The sequence below is a fragment of the Rattus norvegicus genome, chromosome 15 (genome assembly GCF_036323735.1).
Source record: "Rattus norvegicus strain BN/NHsdMcwi chromosome 15, GRCr8, whole genome shotgun sequence".
Classification (NCBI taxonomy): Eukaryota; Metazoa; Chordata; class Mammalia; order Rodentia; family Muridae; genus Rattus; species Rattus norvegicus.
In genome coordinates, this window is record NC_086033.1 from 9399640 (window position 1) to 9419631 (window position 19992).

At 46.9% G+C, this 19992-nt stretch overlaps 1 protein-coding gene and 1 long non-coding RNA gene across 6 annotated transcripts in view; one reads left to right on the plus strand and one right to left on the minus strand.

The window, feature by feature from the left end:
- Positions 1 to 3188: 3188 nt before the first annotated feature.
- Positions 3189 to 11373, minus strand: LOC120096910 (uncharacterized). 2 transcript variants are annotated; one of them, XR_010058091.1, is made up of 4 exons: positions 9610 to 11373; positions 7418 to 7577; positions 6124 to 6267; positions 3189 to 3591 (listed from the first exon to the last, which is right to left on the minus strand). It is a non-coding gene; the product is annotated as an uncharacterized LOC120096910 (long non-coding RNA). The 2 variants fall into 2 exon arrangements; XR_005493831.2 differs by having other exon boundaries at positions 3189 to 6267; positions 9610 to 11370.
- Positions 11374 to 11427: 54 nt separating this feature from the next.
- The window catches only part of Ube2e2 (ubiquitin-conjugating enzyme E2E 2), a 277665-nt gene continuing 269100 nt past the window's right edge, over positions 11428 to 19992 (plus strand). For 2 of the 4 annotated variants that reach the window (NM_001399661.1, NM_001108371.2), the window contains exons 1-2: positions 11981 to 12090; positions 17454 to 17637. In NM_001399661.1, the coding sequence (NP_001386590.1) occupies positions 17462 to 17637 (176 nt within the window). In that variant the 5' untranslated portion in view covers positions 11981 to 12090; positions 17454 to 17461. Of the gene's footprint in view, positions 11559 to 11980; positions 12091 to 17453; positions 17638 to 19992 lie in introns of those variants that run through there. The other 2 variants (NM_001399660.1, NM_001399659.1) reach the window with 2 other exon arrangements.

Here is a 19992-nt window from a genome sequence, read left to right on the forward strand (position 1 = left end):
ACTAGCAGCGGGTTTCAATACTTTTATTCAGTCATTTTACTGAAATTTCTATAGCTAGTGCCACAATAAAAAGAAAATAAAGTAATTTTTTAAAAAATTAAGGGTATTCAATTAGAGAGAAAGAAGTAAAATATTCTTTATTCTTAGATGACATATTTTTATGTGAAAACCTTAAAGTTTTACTAGAACTTAAAATGACTGTAAGTATACCAAATCAAGGCAAAATTAAATTGTATTTCTATAGACTTTGGAAGTTCAAGTTATGAAAATAGCTGTCACAATAAGTGTAGAGAACAAAACATTGGAGAATAAATTTAACAAGAAAAAAATTTAAGGCATATACACTAAAAATGATTAAACATTACTGAGAAAAATGAAGGGTATCTGCACAAGGGCAAAGATTCTTCATACTCACGGTTTGGAAGACATATTGTTGTTAAGTGTCCGTTCTCATATTGATCAGTAAATTCAAAGACATCCATATCAAAACCCCACTAGGATGATAGACTCAGAAAAAGCTCCCAGGGAGCCATGCGGTCGTGTTTCCTGGAGCATGATCAAGAAGCTGGGACGTGGTCTCCAACCGAGTTCATTGATATGGACCCTTGGACACTTCGGAAAGCAGCCACAGAGGTGCCTTTAAGGTAACACTTCTCAAACTTTGCCACATGGTGGACTCCTGGGGCTTTGTTAAAGCTGAGCCTTTCCAATAAGGCTCCAGGTGATGACTGGCACTAAGCTAGGAGCAGGGATCCTGCTCAGCTAGCTGTGTGAGCAGAACCCAGCAGTGCCATGATGCCTGTGGGCTGACCATGCTCTAGAGCCGCCAGGGCTTCACCATCCAGGTGCCGACATTGGTCATAGCTACCGGGGAGTCAGTGCATAGGGTTTGTAGGACTGGCTCTTACAGAGTCCCTGGTCCTTATTTTGACATAACCCACCTTTTGCAAGAAATCACTTAATACAGAACAACACAGGTAAACATGAGAAACAGGTGGCACAGCGGAGATGGTGTGGTGTGGTTTCACTTCTGTTCCTGTGACTAAATGCCCTGACCAAAAGCAACAATGGGAGAAAAGTTTTAGTCTTACAAGGTTGAGGTACAATCCACCATGGAGGGAGACTGGAGGCTGGACCTTTTAAGTAGGTCACATTATATATACAGCTAGAGCAAAGAACAGGGAAAGCAGATGTCCACTGGTTTGCTTGCATTCATCTTGATTTCTCCGCTCTTTTGCAATCCAGAAGCCGTCTGCATAGGGGATGGTACCACCCATAAAGGGCTGGTTCTTCCCCCATCGGTTAGAACATTCCCCCCAGACAATCCTACAAAGGCCACAAAATATAGACATTTCTTCATTGAGACTTTCTTTCCAGAGGATTCTAGGTTGTACTGATTTGAAAATTAAAGCTAACCACCATGTGATGATTAACTCTTTGTTGCAAGAGCGTTTCAGAAAGCAGCATCTATACAGAACACTGAAAGATGACCTGGGCTTCATAAACAGAGAGAAAAGGGATGCAGACATAGGAAACGACACATCTACATCAGAATATATTTTACAAGATTAACACAACAGCCTTGCTAGTCCTATTAATCCTTCTAGAAGCTTCCCATTCCATTGTCAGGTGGAGAAATCGAATTCCCTTCTCAGGCAGTCTTGGTGGGTTCCTGGGGGATGTTCCAGTGAACACCGTTTGTGAAGTGACACTGTATGCTTGTGGGCCTACATTAGAAATCACTCAGTGTACCATTTGACTTTTCTTGAGATAAGTGCTGTGAGGAAGCCAAGCACACTACATTCTAATGAGGAGGATCTGAGTTCTCTGCAGAACTCCTACTGAGAGCCTAGCCAGCCTGCACCAACTTACCAGTCACATGAACAAAACATCTGGAAGGCAAAACTCCCCCATGTGATATGGCAAAGAGAAGAGATACACTGTTTCCACGCACCCTTAGCCAAATTTCAATTAACGAGAAAACCAATTTGCTGTTGTTTTAGCCACTAACTTTTGGAAGAGTTGATTATGGAGCAGTGGATTCCCAGAACGATCTCTGAAGGTAAAGAGGTGTGAGACAGGCTGTGGTTTAATACGACAAAAATAAACAAGGGCGTGCTTACATATAACTCAGCTATTAGCATTGGGAACACAAAAACGTGGGACATGTTGGGAATGTTGAATTTGTGTTGTGAGGAGAAATAAGTTTGGTAAACAAGCTATTAAATATAATATGGAATGAGGTTGTAGTGTGTATTCAACCGTGCTTGGACTAATTATTATTCATGACAGTGCCAGAAAGTGCTCTAGATATAAATGTAAACATGTTTATGTAACAAAATTTTCTTATTTTAATAGAGCAAATGCTTGTTGGAAAGAAAACGTTAGGGCTAGGGCTGGGGCTCAGAATCAAAGCACTTACCTAGAATGTACGTGGCCCTGGGATCTATTTCCAGCACTGGGGTGGGAGATGGGTGGTAGTGGCAGAGGCAGTCTTCTGCACATGAACCCCGTTAGTTTGAAAGAAGCCATTCCATTGCTTTTCCCACTCAGGTGGGAACACGATAGCTAAAGCTTAGAGAGATGGAGACGTCTTCCTCTGGTCCGTGTGTGGACAGTGAGAGTATGTGTAGTATCTGCAGTAGCGTTCTCCCACGAGACAGTTATGGCCTGAATATGATCCCCTGCAGAGAGTGTCCCCCCTGAGACCAACTAAGCCTATTTCTTGATCAAGCTCTGTGCTGTAAATGCTACCTCCTTGTTTTTCTCTATGTAATATCTCTCCCTTTCTGTTCAACTCTTATAATAAACGCTGGGCTTCCAGGGTCCTGTGGCCTTCTCTACATGTGGGCTCTCTCAGTGCCTAGGCCACCGGATCCCAGCTTTCCTGTCTGTCTGTCCTTTCCCCATTCCCTCACCACCCTAGTCAAGCCAATCCCAATGCAAGGGTTTGGCAAAGTCCCTATATCCTTGGGATAAAGGTACATAATTTGTCATCAATATCTCTGTGTTTCCCACTGATACACAATGTCGTGATCCAATCAAGAGTTTCTGGGAGAGGTGAATGTTATGGCTTTTTTTTTTCAAGCCGAAAACCTTATTTCCATAGGTCAGAGGTGCAAAAGGTACACACTAACTTGAGAAGTAAAGTTTTCTACCACAGAGCATTGATATGAGACTATAATCTGTTTTCTTTTTTTTTTTTTAAGATTTATCTATTATATATAAGTACACTGTAGCTGTTCCCAGACACATAGGAAGAGGGCATCAGATTCCATTACAGATGGTTGTGAGCCACCATGTGGTTGCTGGGATTTGAACTCAGGACCTCTGGAAGAGCAGTCAGTGCTCTTAACCGTTGAGCCATCTCTCCAGCCCATAATCTGTTTTCTTGACTTTTAAGTCTCCTAAAATATTTTAGAATTTATTTTGACCCCGGTTTCATGATGGCTGGAAGGAGATGAAAATTTCTATGACGTTCAGCCACTAGGGATGCTAGGTTCGCGGTTTGGGGAGAAGCAGGTGGCTCTCAGCTCCTGCCGCCCTCCGCTCAGCAGACTCCTCCTGGAATACCACGTCCAGTTCGCCGTACTGTATTTTAAGAGAAATGTGGACAGGTTAGAGTGAGTTTGAAAGGAGTAGCTTAAATGACCGGGGTGCACCAATCCACGTCACGTGACAGACACGTGACGGCAAAGATATACTAGCTTCAGAGACCAAGACAGCCATTTTTTAATGAGGGGACCTTCCTACAGAGGGACTATTATCCACAAGGCTCCACAGCCCCCAAAGCATGATGAAGAGAGGAGCAGAAAGATACTCAGGGCTGGAGAAAGTCAACGCTGACCATGGACACGCCTGGCAGTCAGCGGAGTCGGGCCGTCCCGGTGAGGAAAATCTACACACTGTCCGGAATGGAGTGTGAATCAGGGAGTGGTTCGGTTTCACATCTGCAAGGTGGCTTCCACTAGTCAAACCTTACACCTCCTTACAAGTCCCTGGAGTGCCCCCCGCCCCCGCAGAACACACCCTACTTCCTTGTTTTGACTTTGGGGCCCCAGGAAGTGGTTGCATTTCCACAAATGAAATCCCACAGATAATGCGTTCTCTATAAATGGCTAAAGGCCAAACACACATGGTCCCAATAGCATTGTACTGATGCCTCCCTGGGTAGCCCTGTCACCGTCAATGCAGTTAACAGGCCAGCACACAGCTTCCTCCCTCTCGTGTGCTAAACACACAGGGTTTGCCAGTAACAGCTGTTAACTCTCAATCGTAGAGTCTTCTCCCCAGGCTTAAACATTCACAGGGTTTGAGTTGGGATAATCAGGAAGCAATAGATCACATATCTTGCTTAAAATTACCTTTATCCAGAATGATTTTGCTTTATCTTCCAACAAACCTATGTTTCCAATATTCCTTTTTTTTTTTAGTCTATTTTTCACAGCACTTCTAAACCCCCTCTACCATCATCAGAAGCATTCTCTGTTGGGTTTCAAGAGGCTGCGTCTGTGGCCCTTCTGCCTTCTGCCTGCCTCTGCACGCTCACAGAGACAATTCACGAAGACCTGGGAAATATTCATCCATATCTATTCTGAATTTGTGGGAAATACTAAAAAGTGTCTGTAGCCTTTGGAATGGGTGTTGATAAAGTGACTTTGAAATGATGATTCCCCACTCTTACAGCTCCATAACGTGGGGGAAAATGGCTGTGGAGGAAAAAAGTCATGTCTAGTCTCTTCACAGTCTTGTGGGTGATGTCTCTTTCCACTAAACCAGAGAGAGGAAAATGGACAAGGTATGGCCTATGGATTAAGGAGTCACTGTAAAAAGAGATCAAGGGATTCCCAGCAGTCACAGTTGACTCTGGGAAATCATTCACAAGGTGGAGCACAAGTGTACTCTTTAGACTTCTTGTGTCTGTAACCAGATGCCTGATAAGAATCAACAGAAGGGGGCGTATTTCGGCTTATGACCAAGTTCAAAATGGCAGGTTAGGCATGACAAGCTAAGGGTGAGGAAGCCTGTTACAGAATCCATAGTCAAGTGCCCAGGAAGTGGGCCTGTCTATAAACTTCAAGCATTGTTTCTGGTCTAACTTTCTCTACCCAGACACCCTCTCCTAAGAATTTCACAACCTTTCAAACACTGTCACTGACTAGGGACTAATGTTCAATCACGAGCATATATGGAGGGCATTCAACATTGAAAAACTGTGTATGAGAGAGACGGCTCTAGATTCTGGGGACGGATGGGGCATGACCTCACACTATCAACATGCTAAGGCTCTCGTGTTGCTTCAAGTTCCGGTCTAGGGGCTTCCTGTGGTCTCCTTTAATCAGCGCCCTTACTAGGTACAAGAATGAGACAACTAAGAAAAGCCTTATTTTCAGGGCAAGAATGGGGTCTGTGAGAAGTTAAGTCTAGGATCCGGATCAACACAGCAAGGCAGGAAGAACCTTGGAGCCAGGCTCACAGATGCAGACAGCCAGGGTCTTGGAGTGTCTCTGCCCTCCTCAACCCAGTGCAAGTTTTCCATCCCGTGCCCTTGTTCCCTGCTGGAGGTTTTTGTTTGTTTGTTTGTTTTAGGTCGAAGGCAGTTTTATTTATTAAACTAACAATGTTACAACAAGCATCCCAAAGATGACCTCATCTCTAAACTCATTGCTCAACAATGAGCTGCCCGCCGCCTGCCAACCCACGGCTCTCTGTCTCAGCTTACTGAGCGCTGTCTGTCTTAGAGTAAGATTGTCCTTCCTGACTCTTTTATATCTGAGAGCCCTTTTCCCTTCTACCCATCCACAGCCTCGGCTCCCTCAGAGAATCTTTAGACACATCTTAGGACATGCACGAGCCCCTTCCTCCTTGTTTCTGGGAGGTTGGGGACATGAGTCCATTCCAGGGGAATGAGATTCCTTGTTGCGAATCGACTAGCGCAGCTGAAGGATCTTTGACACCGAAGACAGAGGGAGACAACGCTGACATTAAAGAGGCGAGAACACGGCTTATCATCTACTGCTGTGTAGCAAATTTCCCTTGAAACATAGTAGCTAAAAACAACCCACATTTGTTAGGAAGGTCAGGAGGGACATAGCTGGGTGTTCCTGGTTCAGGGCCTTTTACCACGTTTTAGATAAGATGGCCAGGCTTTCTTCAGATGAACGCTTGATTGAGGATGGGGGATCTGCTTCAGAGACTGCTTTTGCAGTTGAGTTTCTAGCTACACTGGCTTCTCAGTGAGGCTGCTTACAAGAAGGCGGGCGGCTTCTGACAAAGTGAGAGATGAGAGAGAATCTGAGCGAAGATGAGAAGGAGGGAGGAAGGGAAGAGGGAGGGGGAGGGAGGGAGAGAGGGAGGAAGAGGGGAGGGACAGAGGGAGGGGGAAAGGGACGACAGAGGGAGGGTAGGGGTGCTATATACACTGAGATGCAAATCTAACATCTCTTATAAACTAAGCCCAGGCATGACCAGTGTACTTCTCAGTGTTGTCTGAACCCTAGGATATGGAGGGAAAGACATAGGAGTGTGGATGCCAGAGACAGGGATTGGTTAGGAGCGGTCATAGACATTGGATGATACATGCATGCAGGCTCTAGGGGCTGGAGAAGTCACTCTTGGACATTCATGTCTTTTGAAACCTTTACAAATTTGTTTGTTTACTACTGCGTGTGTGCACGATGATGGGAAGGCATGCATGTCACTGCGAGCATGTGGAGGTCAGATGACAATGAGACGTAGCCCTCTCCTTCCTTCTTTATGTATGTGTGGGGGACAGAACTCGTGTCACCAGACTATTGCTTGCAAGTGTCATTATCTGTTGAGCTATCTCATGAGGGCTGGTGTTAGAACTCACTATGTAGTCATGCTGACTTCTAATTCATGGGAATCCTCCTGCCTCACCCCCTCCCCTCCGACCCCCATATATTGCATTACAGGCATCAGCCATCATTTTAAAACGTTCGTGTTATCCCTTCTTTAATACCTAAAATATTCTTGGTGGTCACATGTGCCTACAGACTTTAATCTAAAAACCCCTCTCTGTTGTCTTTCTGTCTTTCGGGTTTCTTAATTTGCTCTCCAAGTTAGGGATTGAACCCTCAGCCTTGGCCAGGTTGGGCAAGTGCTGTACCATTGAGTTACAGTCCCCAGTCTGTGGTCCTCTGAGACAGAGTTTTGCCAGGCTAGACAAATTCATGATCCTTGTGCCTCAACCTCCCAAGTGCTAGGATAACAGGTATGTGCCACCACACCTAGTCCCACTCTAATTAGCATTAGCATTAGCATTAGATCTACAATTAGCATTCTAATCACTAGTAAACTCAAGCTTACACTAAATCACCCCGCCCCCCCACCCCCAGTGGAATCTAACATTTTATAACCCCTTCTCATTAGGTGTCTAATAAGAAAGGAGACTCACCAGTCAGGGATCCACACTGTGACGCCTTCTGCTGAAATCTAGTCTTGGTACTCCCAGAGAAATGTTCCTATCACTCATCCAAAATAGTGAGTCTACCTTCTCCTGAGCTTTTCTGTGTCAAAGTTAGAGGGGCCCTTCAAAACAATACTAGTTGCCAATTCTGCTGGGAAATGAATACATATTAAAGCTCAGAGAGAAGGAATGTAGGAGGGAAGGGTAAGTTCATGACTACTTGTTAAATATTTTTAATTCCAATCCGGAGATCCTACCCTGCCTTTGATCTTCAGTTCTTGGATAACACACACACACACACACACCTTCTTTTTCCTCTTTCCACCTTCTTCTCTCTCCTCTCATAGTCTCCTCTTATCCCCAAGCCTGAGAAAGAACACCAAGCTCTGCCTATCTTAATTCTGCCCAGCTACAGTTTGCAGTCAGAAGTAACTTGAGGGCAAGGTAACACAGCATCACTTGGGTCTATGTGTGGACTCTCTTGTCTTAGGGGCAACCAGGCCTTAGGAGCCTGCAATTAGCGTTAAAATACATAGCAATAAGCCAAGCCTCAACAACCACTGAAGGAGATAATGGAACTGAAAACATGGGAAGAGGCATGAATATATAACAGGGGTTCATGGTACGGTATCTCTAAAGTTCACACACAGAACCAAACCAAACTGCTGTTTTCAAATCCGATGCTGACTGTGGGCAAGTCGCTACATAACTGGCATCTCGGCATCTCTATTTTTCTTCTGGACGGCAGGGCTGGTCAAATGAAACCAAGCCACGCAGGGTTGTGACCTGGTACAGGCAAAGCGCTTAGAGCTTTGTCTTGCACAAATTAAAAACACTGTGAGCACTGTTTATTATTACAGAAGGTATCACAACAGAAAGCTTTGAATTTCCCTCACTTAAGCAGTGCTTACTGAATGTACACAGCAGTGAGCCCAGTCAACAAAATCTTTCTCGAAAGGTGCTTACTAACAGGTGAGAGCAGGGTGGGAAAGATCAGGAGACCAAAACAAGTAAAATTATGCCATGTGATCACGATAAGCAAAATAAAGCAGAGAAGAAAAGAAAGTTCTGCCGGAGGGAGAATGTTCTAGGAATAAGCAAGAATGAGTATAAAAGTCTGGAAGTCCTGTTAGGGGCAAAAGACAGCGGAGGAGGAGGAAGAGCAAGAGCAGAAGTAGAAGGAGTAGGAGGAGAAGGAGGATAAAGAGGAGGGGGAAGAGGAAGAGGAAGAGGTAGAAGAAGAGGAGAAAGGGGAAGAGGAGGAGGAAGGGGAGGAGGAGGAAGGGAAGGAGGAGGAGGAAGGGGAGGAGGAGGAAGGGAAGGGGGAGGAGGAGGAAGGGGAGGAGGAGGAGGAGGGAGTGTAGCTATTAGGAGAACACTACTCTTGCTGCAGGATGCAAAACCACTGACATTTTTTGAGAGGAGGAGAGACAAAACGTAACCTGTGTTTTAGTGTTTTGTTTTTTTCCCCAGAGAAGCCTTCAGTTTGGAATCTTCCTGCCCTTGTTTTCTGAGTATTGAGACAACAAGCCTGTCCTGCCACTCTGTTTTAGAAACTCACATCTCTCCATCTTTCTGTTTCTGTCTCTCTGTCTCTGTCTCTCTGTCTCTCTGTCTCTGTCTCTCTGTCTCTGTCTGTCTCTGTCTCTCTGTCTGTGTGTGTGTGTGTGTGTGTGTGTGTGTGTGTGTGTGTGTGTGTGTGTGAAGAACAGTCAGGACCTTCCACTGACTCCACTGTCACCCCGACGAGGGAATTAGCAGTAAGCGGGGATGAGAAGACAGATATGACAGCAGACATTTCTTGGGGGCTTTGCTTTGAGAACTTCCTGTATGAGGTCAATGCATTTTCATCACATCCTACTTCCTGCCCTTCTCTAAATCCTCCCATCTCCACCCAGATCCTTGTCTCAAATCCCAAGTTTATGCCCTCCCCTTCTGTAACTCAGAGGCACAAAGGTACACTATTGACTGCAGGTAGAGTCGGTCATGTATGTATACACATGTAGAACTGACCACTTGGGTTTGGGCAACCTTAGAAGGCCTTCAATTCCTGTAGCTCTGCACCTGGAGGTGGAGCTTCTGAGTCCTCCCCCATCCCCCCACATCTATATCGGCATTTTGATCCATTCGGTTCTATGCAGGCAGCCACACTTTTGAGTCTATAGGTAAATCATCCCTACCATGCCCCGAGACATTGTTTTGCTGCAGTCCTCCACGTCTTCTGGCTCCTAAATGCTTTCTTCGGCCTCCTCACCTTCCTTAGGCTTCCTTAGACTTCCACACTGAGGTCTTGGGGCATAGCTGTTGTGTTAGAAATGTCACATTTTGTGATAGATACTCACTGTCATAAGCCTGGGGTCGTGGCTTTCTGGAGTAATGATCAGCAGACATTTTAGACAACAAGATCAGCGGAATTCACTAATGGTTGAATGTAGAGGGTGAAACTGACAAGGGTAAGGAGCAGGAAGTCCTGTGAGGACCAGCATTCGTTTTCTTTCACAGTCATATTCCTACCTATACTCAGTAAACAAGCGCCTGGCCCATGATAGTTAGGTATTCCTAGGATGAATGATAAGGGTGAATAGGACTTATAGTCCCGTTTTGAATTTTGTAAAATATCAGCTAAAACATCTGCAGATCAACAAATGCAGCGAAGTTCTTCAATCCTATCCCCTGAGTGGAAACTGACATCACTGCATCCCCAGGCCCCACTGCCAGTGACGGAACTACAAAACGACTTGACAGCGGCTGGGGCAGAAGCACGCTTCCTCATGAAACATTCACTGTAAGCCAACAGCACACACAGAAGCGTAGGCTACCAGGGGCACAGGGTAGAGTTCAGTGGCAGAACTCCTGTGCCTGCTTAGCCTGTTGAAGCCCTGGGTCCAATCCCAGCATCAAAACAAAACAATTTTTAAAGAGTTTCAAAACACAACCAAGTCTTCCCTATGTCTGTACTCTTGAAACGATCAGGATATTTGCAAACCGAGAACGTGCAAAGATTCCATGAGGGAAGATAATTTATATAGACACTTAAGACTGTCTGTGAAATACTGTATTTGATAATATTTAAACATGATGCATTTCTACTAACACACTGTACTAGTACATGTATTAGTATTCTCCTAATACACCATGAGACAGCTGTACGTGGCCACACAAACCAGAAAACCAGGTTTCACCATTTCCAACCCTCCCTCCCAAACATTCTTGAGCTGACATTCCTAAGGACAAAGGTGCTGTTATTTTTCCTCAGTGGTGAGTTCCAGGCTAGACACCATTAGCTGCTTGGGGCAGTTTTCAGTGACTTAATTAGTTAAAAGCCAACTCTTGAAGAATGCATCTCGTGGAAGCATTTTCTGTTCCAGAAGCCGGTTCTGGGTCTTGTATTGCTCTAGTCTCTGGCGTCTTTTTTCACTAGTTCTTGATTGACTCAGGGCTTCACATTCTCATGGTGGCCTATGGCCACCTGTTAGGTGTTAGGCTGTTAGGCTGGGTTCCCCATGGTTTCCTATGTATTGGCTATCACTGTTCAAGTGTCTTGGAGCGTAATGGGTCTTCCCCTCTCATCCGTGAGAATGGAGGTCCCAGCCCTTTCTGTTGGGCAGAACTACTGCATGGGCTCAACCGCTCCCAAGAATCCTCACAGAAGTTAAGAGTAGTCTTAGATCTTAGCTGTTATGATAGGCTGGAGGGCCGTGTGTGTGTGTGTGTGTGTGTGTGTGTGTGTGTGTGTGTGTGTGTGTGTGGGTGGTGGTGGTGGTGGTGGTGGTGATGAGGTGAGTTCATGGGTGCTGAGTTAACCCAGAATGTGCAATTTTTTCTTCAGTGCCTATTTTGGGCTACAATGACTGGGAAACCTGATATTCCTCAGGCCACTCACAGCACAGCTACTGTCCCACGCGGGTCTTTCAGTGGCAGCCTCCCACTCACTCTGATAGTGCTGCACCCTTCGCCCCGCCCCGCCCCGCCCTCCGCAGCCTCCCAGGGTGGCAGCCAGCATTCCTGGACAGAACTAGGCTCAGCAGGACCTTTCCTGCAGCAGTTATGGGGTAAAGCGAGGCTTCATCCGGGCCCACGCGAAGTTTCCCAACCGCGGGGCAGGTGGGTCCTGCACGAGCACAAGCTGGTGGGTGCATGGTGTGTGTGGGTCGGGGGGGAGGGGGTCTCCCTACCCTTCATCCAACTCCGCCGCACTGCACCCTCCTGAAACGCACCCCCACCCCTTAGCCCGCGTGTCCCTTTAATGCGTGTCCCTTTACTGCGCGCGCTCGTCAAGGTCCTCGCGTCCCTCCCTTCGCGCCGCCGTCGAGCCTCGATTTCCCTCCTCCATTTCCCTTCGCCCTAACCCGCCTTTACCGGGCCCAGGACTCAGCTGTCACTTTACTTTTGCGCGCGCACCTTACTGGTCCCCCCCGCGCGCGGGCACGCGCCGGCGGGGGCGGGGCCAAAGCGCGTCGCGGGCTCGCGGGCGCGGCACCGCGAGGCCGACGTGGGGCTCGCGCTGTCGCGGGCTCTCGGGGCAGGCAGGGCGAGTGCGCGCTTGGGAGGGGGCGCGCGCGGACGGCGGGCGGCGGCGGCAGCGGCGGCTCGCGGAGGCGGCGGCTTCACTCCCGGACTCGGCGTCCGAGCCGCGGCTGGAGCGCGGGCGGCGCCGCGAGGTGAGTAGGCGCGGGCGGGCGGGCGTGGCCGCGGCCGGAGCCCCGGCGTAGGGCGCGCGGGGACCCCACGCGGCGAGGGGCAGACCGGCGAGATCCCCGCCCCCGCCGCGGCCTCGGCTCGGGCGCGCGCCCGCGGCCCCGCAGGCCTCCCTGGCCCTGCGCGTGCCCGCTGGGGCCCGCGCGCCCCTCCCCCCTCCCGCAGAGTGTGGCCCTCCTTCGCCTTCGAGGACCTGTCCTCTCCCCTCCCGCGCCCACCGCAGCCAGGAACTAAGTCTCCGCAAAGTCCAGGATGGATGTCGCGGTGCAAAGTGCCCGGCTGTCCCGAGCTCTTCCCTAATTGCATAATTGCTACACGAGGTGTCCAAGCGGGCGAGGGCCCGCCCGGGAATACCGGCTGAGTGTGTGCGTGATGCCCCGGGGTGGGGGGCGTCACACTGGTCTTTTGTAATGCCTGGTGCTTGGCACAGTTTGGCTCCGAAGCCGGTTTTCCTCTGGCTTCTCTGCAGCCCCCACTGGCCTGATTGGAAACTGGATTCCCTCTGTCCCCCCACCCCCACCCACCCCCTTCTTTGCTCCTAATGTTTTGATCCATTTGCCTTTTTCCAATTCTAATGAACATAAAGCCTGGCTTCTTGCGTCTTTTCCCACGACTAACCAGAAATGCCCCATCCATCTTCCCTAAAGGAAATTAAGGCCGCATTAGAGAGACATCATCACCCTGGGCTTGGTGGCAGCTCTTGGACCCATTTGCTGGTTTGCAAGACTCTTATCGTCCAACCCTGCATTGTGTCATTTTGAGGGTCTACTCGAGTATTTCCATTTTAAAGTACAAAAGAATTTGCTAGGACTTGCCTCTGATTGCCTTACTGTTCAGAAAGATTTTTAAGAGCTCGTCTTAGTTTTAAATCCTTGCATTTTGAAAAACACGCTCTAGAGATGCGATAACCAAGTCCGAGTCTTGGGAATCTAAATATTTGTCTTTACTCAGGCAGTCAGGATGCTCCTGGGCGCTTTGCAGTTTCGTTTGTGTGCGATGAAGATGGAGTGTTTTCATATGCCGTACCTTGAGCTCTTTCCCCTAGGGCACAGCACTTCCCCCAGTCAGGTGCTCCACTTTTATTTTTCGAATAAATATCTTTTCAGTCACTTGGAAAGCTGGGTAGCGCTACATGATCGGCACATAACATACAACATTTCACGTTTTGGAAAAGTTCAGAAATCCCAAGTAGAGAAACCGGGACGTCAACGACAAGTTCACATTTTCCTGTCGGAGCAGCACAAATGAATTCTTGCTTTCCTGAGCTTTTGAAAATCTTGATATTTGGTGATTTGGATAGTAATGTGGACTGCAGTACTGTTGCTTTCCTCGCTGGGATTTGCAGCCAGATCCTTTAGTTTTTCTGAAACAGGCTACTTTCACTCTCTATGTGCTGGCAGGGAATTTCCAGAACCCCATGACATCACAGAGCGTATAGTCAACAAAGCTTAGAAAATGAGTGTTTCAATTCTTAAATGTAATGCATTTATGTTTAGTTAGGGACTACGGTTTGCTCTGAATCTGAAGTAAAAATACCACTTGAGGTGCCTTAAGTTCTTTGAAACTGTCGTTGGAGGATGCATTTGTGTTTAGTGAGATCCCTGGAACCTAGCTTCCTTCTAGATTAGGGAATTAGCTCTTTAGGAATTAATTTTAAAATGCTAGTAAAGATAATATGTGGAAGTTTTAATGCAGGAGCCTACTCATTTATACTTTAGAGAGACGAGACACCAATTTGACACAGAGTTAATTTGAATTATCTATAGAGGGTCTCCTCTCATATGAATTAATTGTCCCAGAGTACACGATCACGTTGTCCCCTTTTTTTCTGTAATCCAGCAGAGAGTCTCTTAACTTTTGACATTTGAAAATGGGATACAGAGCCTTTGTTTCTGAATGGTTTTTGTAGTGCTTATCAGTGGCCTCAGGAGGATCTGTCATTAGTAGGTAAAACTTTGGGTCAGATAAGGTATCTTAGATGAAAAGTAGAAACGACTTTTTTAAGCTGTAAAACTATAGAAGCGATGCTTCTGTTTAGCCATTTCAGAAGATTCTGGGGAAGTGTTCTGTATGGAACCCAGGCCTTAACATACATGCTTGGCAGGCGCTCTGGAACTGAGCCCCATCCCCCAGACCTTCAGTAGTAGTTTTAGTCCTTTACTCTTCTGGTCTTCTGCTGTAGTCATGGATGTTTCAGTTTCAGGTTGTAGCCCACTACATCACAGAGTGGCCTATTCAGTAACTGTAGAGTTTACACATTATCAGGTGTGCACATAAAGAGTATCGAAACGAGTGCGCACTTCACGACTGACTCAGCACACAGCAGTCATAGCCGTGGCCGCAGTGTAAGGGAGCCACTTTCCTGCAGTTCTGGTGTCTGCCGTGTGATGGATTGCCTCAGGTTTCAGATACATAGAACAGTTTCTCACTGATTTCACATCTCTTAAGAGTGCCCACGGTGTCCTGCCCCTGAGAGCATCTAATCCTAAGAATGCTTCTTTCTGTTTCCCTATACACCTGCTTATCCAGCAAGCTATAGGGTACCTACTTACAAGGCTTTTAACTTTAGGTATATTTTAGCTCAAAGAAGCAAGCTGAGAAAGAGTACAAATATTAAACCCAAGTAATGAGAAGGTTAAAGTCAAATAAGAAACCCTAAGAAATATGCTCAGACTTTTTGAGCTAGACGGGAAACATAACTGACATAAAATTTCAGTGTTCTATTAAGTGACTTTATTGCTCATAAAAGGTGTCTTAGCCATGGAGAATGATGCCCTCCATTTACAGGAGAGGTGGGAGCACAGGCCGGATGTCTTGTGAGTGTTTGACAGCTATTCAAACAGCCTTACTGTTTGTTATGAACAAAGGGACTAGGATGAGGGTGGTGACGTCACATGTAGTGTCTTTGGACGCGTCATCATCACTGTGCTTCCCGATTCTCCCAGGCCTTTGCTGTACGTATCTGTTTTATAAGTTTGTCGTATAAAACTTCCGGTCTGTTGAAGGCCTGCATTTAGAAGAGCTACCATGGTTTTGAACCAACTCCAGGTTGAACCAATGATGATGAAAGCTGATCAGGGTTATTAGGTCATGTCTTTGAACTAGGTAATGATAGGTAATAAATTGTGTTTGAAGTGAAATGTTTCTGTGTGCATTGAAGCTTCCTCTTGACCATGTCAACAGCGTTTATTTCAAAGTCTCAATTTAAGGGTAACCAAAAAGGGTCCTTTTCAAGAGGACTTTGGATAAAACTCCCTCTCTCCCTCTTCCTCTCCCTCTCCTTCCCTTCTTTCTCCCTCTCTCCCTCTTCCTCTCCCTCTCCTTCCCTTCTTTCTCTCTCCCTCTCCTCCTCTCTCTCTCTCTCTCTCCCTCTCCCTCTTCTCTCTCTCTCTCTCTCTCCCTCTCCCTCTTCTCTCTCTCTCTCTCTCCCTCTCCCTCTCTCTCTCCCTCTCCCCCCTCCTCTCTCTCTCTCTCTCTCTCTCTCTCTCTCTCTCTCTCCCTCCCTCCCTCCCTCCCTCCCTCCCTCCCTCCCTCTCCCATGTATGTGTGTGCGGGGTGTTTTGCTCTTGATGAGGATGATGGCGGTGGTGGTGGTGATGGCTCTAGTCATAGGCAGTCTCATTTTTCAAAGACCTGTCTGAGCTCTAGGTATCCGATACCCAAAGTGATCGCTGGTGGCTCGAGGCCCTGTAGCGTCTGAGCATGACCTTCTGTCAGTTCAGTTCTAGGTCTGTCAGCTTGTTAAGTCACACAGGGTGGGATAGTAAGGATCAAACTGGGGCTGATTGTGCTGAAATGAGAAGGGCTCTATCCTTTTCCCTCAGCACATTTTCGTGTCTGCTATCTGGGTTATAACGGCTACCCAGGTATCAAAGTATTGAGGAAATTGAGTTGGTAATCAGAGCTGCTCTGGGGGCATGAACTCAGAGCAAAGTGAATTTCAAACCTCGAGGGAGATTTCCTCCAGACTAGGAAAAAGGAATCCTTCAGTGTCTCCTTCCAGTCTCTATCTCTTGTGCAACTCTGTTCGCTAGTGGAGCTGGGTCAGTGCCCACACCCTCCTAAGCTTCAGTTCTTATTTGGGACCACGTGGCCTCTGTTCTGTTATCACAAAGGTTACTTAAAACAACTTTCCAGCTGAGAGGACTTGAAGCTTGGCCCAGTTCTGAGGATATACCGATTGGATATTAGCATGACGGTACCCCTATCTCTCAGTCCTGTGCCTGTTTGCGCCAACTTGTCAAGATACTTTACAGTTCTCTTTACCTGTCTGGACTTCTCAAAGCTGAGCCCAAAGTGCTTCACCCAGTACCTGTAAAAATTAGGCTCTCAGCCCAACCCCCACCTCCCCAGAAGATTTATTTTATATTCTATGTACTGATGTTTGCTTGCCTGTATGTCTGTGCACCACATATGTGCCTGAGTGCCCAAGGGGGCCAGCAAGGGCGCCGTATTACCTGGAACTGGAGTTACAGCCCATTGTGAGTCACCATGTGGGTGCTAGGAGTTGATCCCAGCCTCTCTGGGAGAGCAGCCGGTGTTCTTAACCCCTGAACGATCTCTCCAACCCCTTCTGGTTTATCCTGTGCCAGTTGTTTTGAGCTCTAATTTACCTTATAAAAGTAGCCTTCTCCATTTTTGTAGACACTGGAGCTCGAGCTCTGCCGAGTATGCACACTGCCCACACTGCACCTCTGGCCTCAAGTCTACCATCCTGAAGTGTACAGCCAGGGGTTGCAGGTAGCTCAGTGGAAGAGCACTTGCCTATCATGCCAAGACCCCGAGTCCAGTCCTCAGCACTCCAAAGCAAAGCAGGACAACTCTGAGGCTTTTCTACAATAAGCACTAGTTGATTAGTTAATTGAAGAATAGTACTATCACTGGATGGAAACTTTCCGCCCATTAGAAAACGCTTTCCTGTACTATGTCTCTACCTTCCCATGGATATACCTGTCTGGACACCCTTCACAATGGGCTTGGACATTCTGGTCCTTCAGACCAGCTTCTCTCACTTACCATGTGGAAGCATGTAGACTTCATTTGTCCTTGTGTCTGAGGTCTGTGTCAGCGGATGCACCGTGCTCTACCCACCAATTAGAGAACACTCCAATCATTTTCACTTTCAGCCTTGTGAATAAAATCACTACCAACGTCGTGTTTAAGTTTTCCGTGCATGCAAACCCCAGAGTTGTTTGTTCTTTAAATGGACAGTTCTCATTTTTAGACCTAATTATCCTTTCGCAGGCTCCTTTTCTCTCCATCCTGGACATACCTTGTTGTAGTCCCTTCCAAAGCAGGATAAGTGATATGTCATTCTTTAACCCAGGATCTAAGATGTCCACCGAGGCACAGAGAGTTGATGACAGTCCAAGCACTAGCGGAGGAAGTTCTGATGGCGATCAACGGGAGAGTGTTCAGCAGGAACCTGAGCGGGAGCAAGTTCAGCCCAAGAAGAAGGAGGGGAAGATATCCAGCAAGACGGCTGCGAAGCTGTCGACCAGTGCCAAAAGGTAGCCACTGCTGTTGTGCTGCGTTTGCACGTTTCCACTAGTGCTTAGTCGAGTTCTGGACTGAAGGTCATAGAGTCTGTAGGTCGTCTCCCCTTTTATGTGATGTGGTCTTTTAAAAATGTGGTTTTTAATTATGAAAACCTTTTTAAAGCCATGGTATATTATAAAATTGGCACTTGTATATTGATATATTTATATCTTGATAGAAAAACACGGGCAAGACATTATAAAAGTATAATTTGATTTATAGTTATTTGATCATGAATATGTTTTTCCGTTTAGTAACACAGAATTCACATTGAGGATCTCTTGAATAGGGCTGGGGAGTGGGGAGATGGCTCAGCGAGACAAGTGCTGTTTGCTGAGTTTGGATTGGTGTCACCCACATATAAACTGGGAGGGACGTGTCCATCTGTAATCACAGCTCTCTGAGTAGAGTGAGTGTGTGTGTGTGTGTGTGTGTGTGCATGTGTGTGTGCAGCATGTGAGTGTATGTGTGGTGTGTGTGTGTAAGCATGTGAGTGTTTGTGTGTGTGGTATGTGAGCAGCATGTGTTTGTGTGTGTGTGTGTGGAGTGTGTGTGTGTGGTATGTGAGCAGCATATGAGTGTGTGTAGTGTGTAAGCAGCATGTGTTTGTGTGTGTGGTGTATGTGTGTGGTATGTGAACAGCATATGAGTGTGTGTAGTGTGTGAGCAGCATGTGTTTGTGTGTGTGTGTGTGGAGTGTGTGTGTGGTATGTGAGCAGCATGTGAGCGTGTGTGGTGTGTGAGCAGCATGTGTTTGTGTGTGTGTGTGTGTGTGTGTGGAGTGTGTGTGTGGTATGTGAGCAGCATGTGAGCGTGTGTAGTGTGTGAGCAGCATGTGTTTGTGTATGTGTGTGTGGAGTGTGTGTGTGGTATGTGAGCAGCATGTGAGCGTGTGTAGTGTGTGAGCAGCATGTGTTTGTGTATGTGTGTGTGGAGTGTGTGTGTGGTATGTGAGCAGCATGTGAGCGTGTGTAGTGTGTGAGCAGAATGTGTTTGTGTATGTGTGTGTGGAGTGTGTGTGTGGTATGTGAGCAGCATGTGAGCGTGTGTAGTGTGTGAGCAGCATGTGTTTGTGTGTGTGTGGTGTGTGTGTGTGGTATGTGAGCAGTATGTGAGCGTGTGTGTGTTGGACACAGGCGGATCATTATTACTCACTGGCAGTCAAATCTTGTCCAGTCAGTAAGTTCCAGATTTAGTGAAGAGATCCTGTCTCAGCAACAACAAAAAACAAACCAAGGCGAACAGGGAGTGATAGGGGAGATAACTTCTGTGGCTAATGCACGCATGCACAGGTACACATGCACGCACACACACACACACACACACACACAACACTCACACACACACTCACACACACATACACACACATGCCCAGGTACACTCACACACACACACACTCACACACACTCACACACATACTCACACACATACTCACACACATACTCACACACACACACACATACACACATGCACAGGTACACTCACACACACACTCACACACACTCACACTCACACACACACTCACACACACATGCACAGGTACACTCACACACACTCACACACACTCACACTCACACACACACACTCACACACTCACTCACACACATACTCTCACACACTCACACACATACTCACACACACATGCACAGGTACACTCACACACACACACTCACACACTCACACACTCACACACACTCGCACACACTCACTCACACACACACACTCTCACACACTCACACATACATACACACACATATGCACAGGTACACATACACACACACTCACACACACATACACACACACACTCACACACACACACATACACGCTCCGTTGAAGTGACTGTCGAGTGATAATTTAGTGTCTAATCTCCCTGTTGGTAAAGTCGGAAGCACTGGTATTAATGCATCTTGATTGCATTACATGGGGGAGGGGCGCTTGCTCTCCATGCAGGCCTCCTCTTCCTCCAGAGGACAGATGGTTCTGGAAGGAGGTACTTGGATGGTGCTCTCTCACTACTCTAGCCTCGTACAGTGATTGGCAGTCTTTAGGCTGCTTTGATAGTATTACATTATATCCTGGTGCTTGGAAAGGCAGAAATCATTCTCTGGACTCATATTTGCTTGTGATTTTATACTCTTTAATACCCTTTTAAAAATAAAAATAACAAATAAGAAGTGGGCTAGTAGCCGTATGTAGGAGTTAATTTTACATTCTTTTCACTACATGTAACTTCAGGTACAGGGGACTCTCCGAATGTTGGATGACAGTTTTATGAGCCATTGGACGATAAGAATTTAGGAACTCCTTTCCTATAAAACCAAAATCT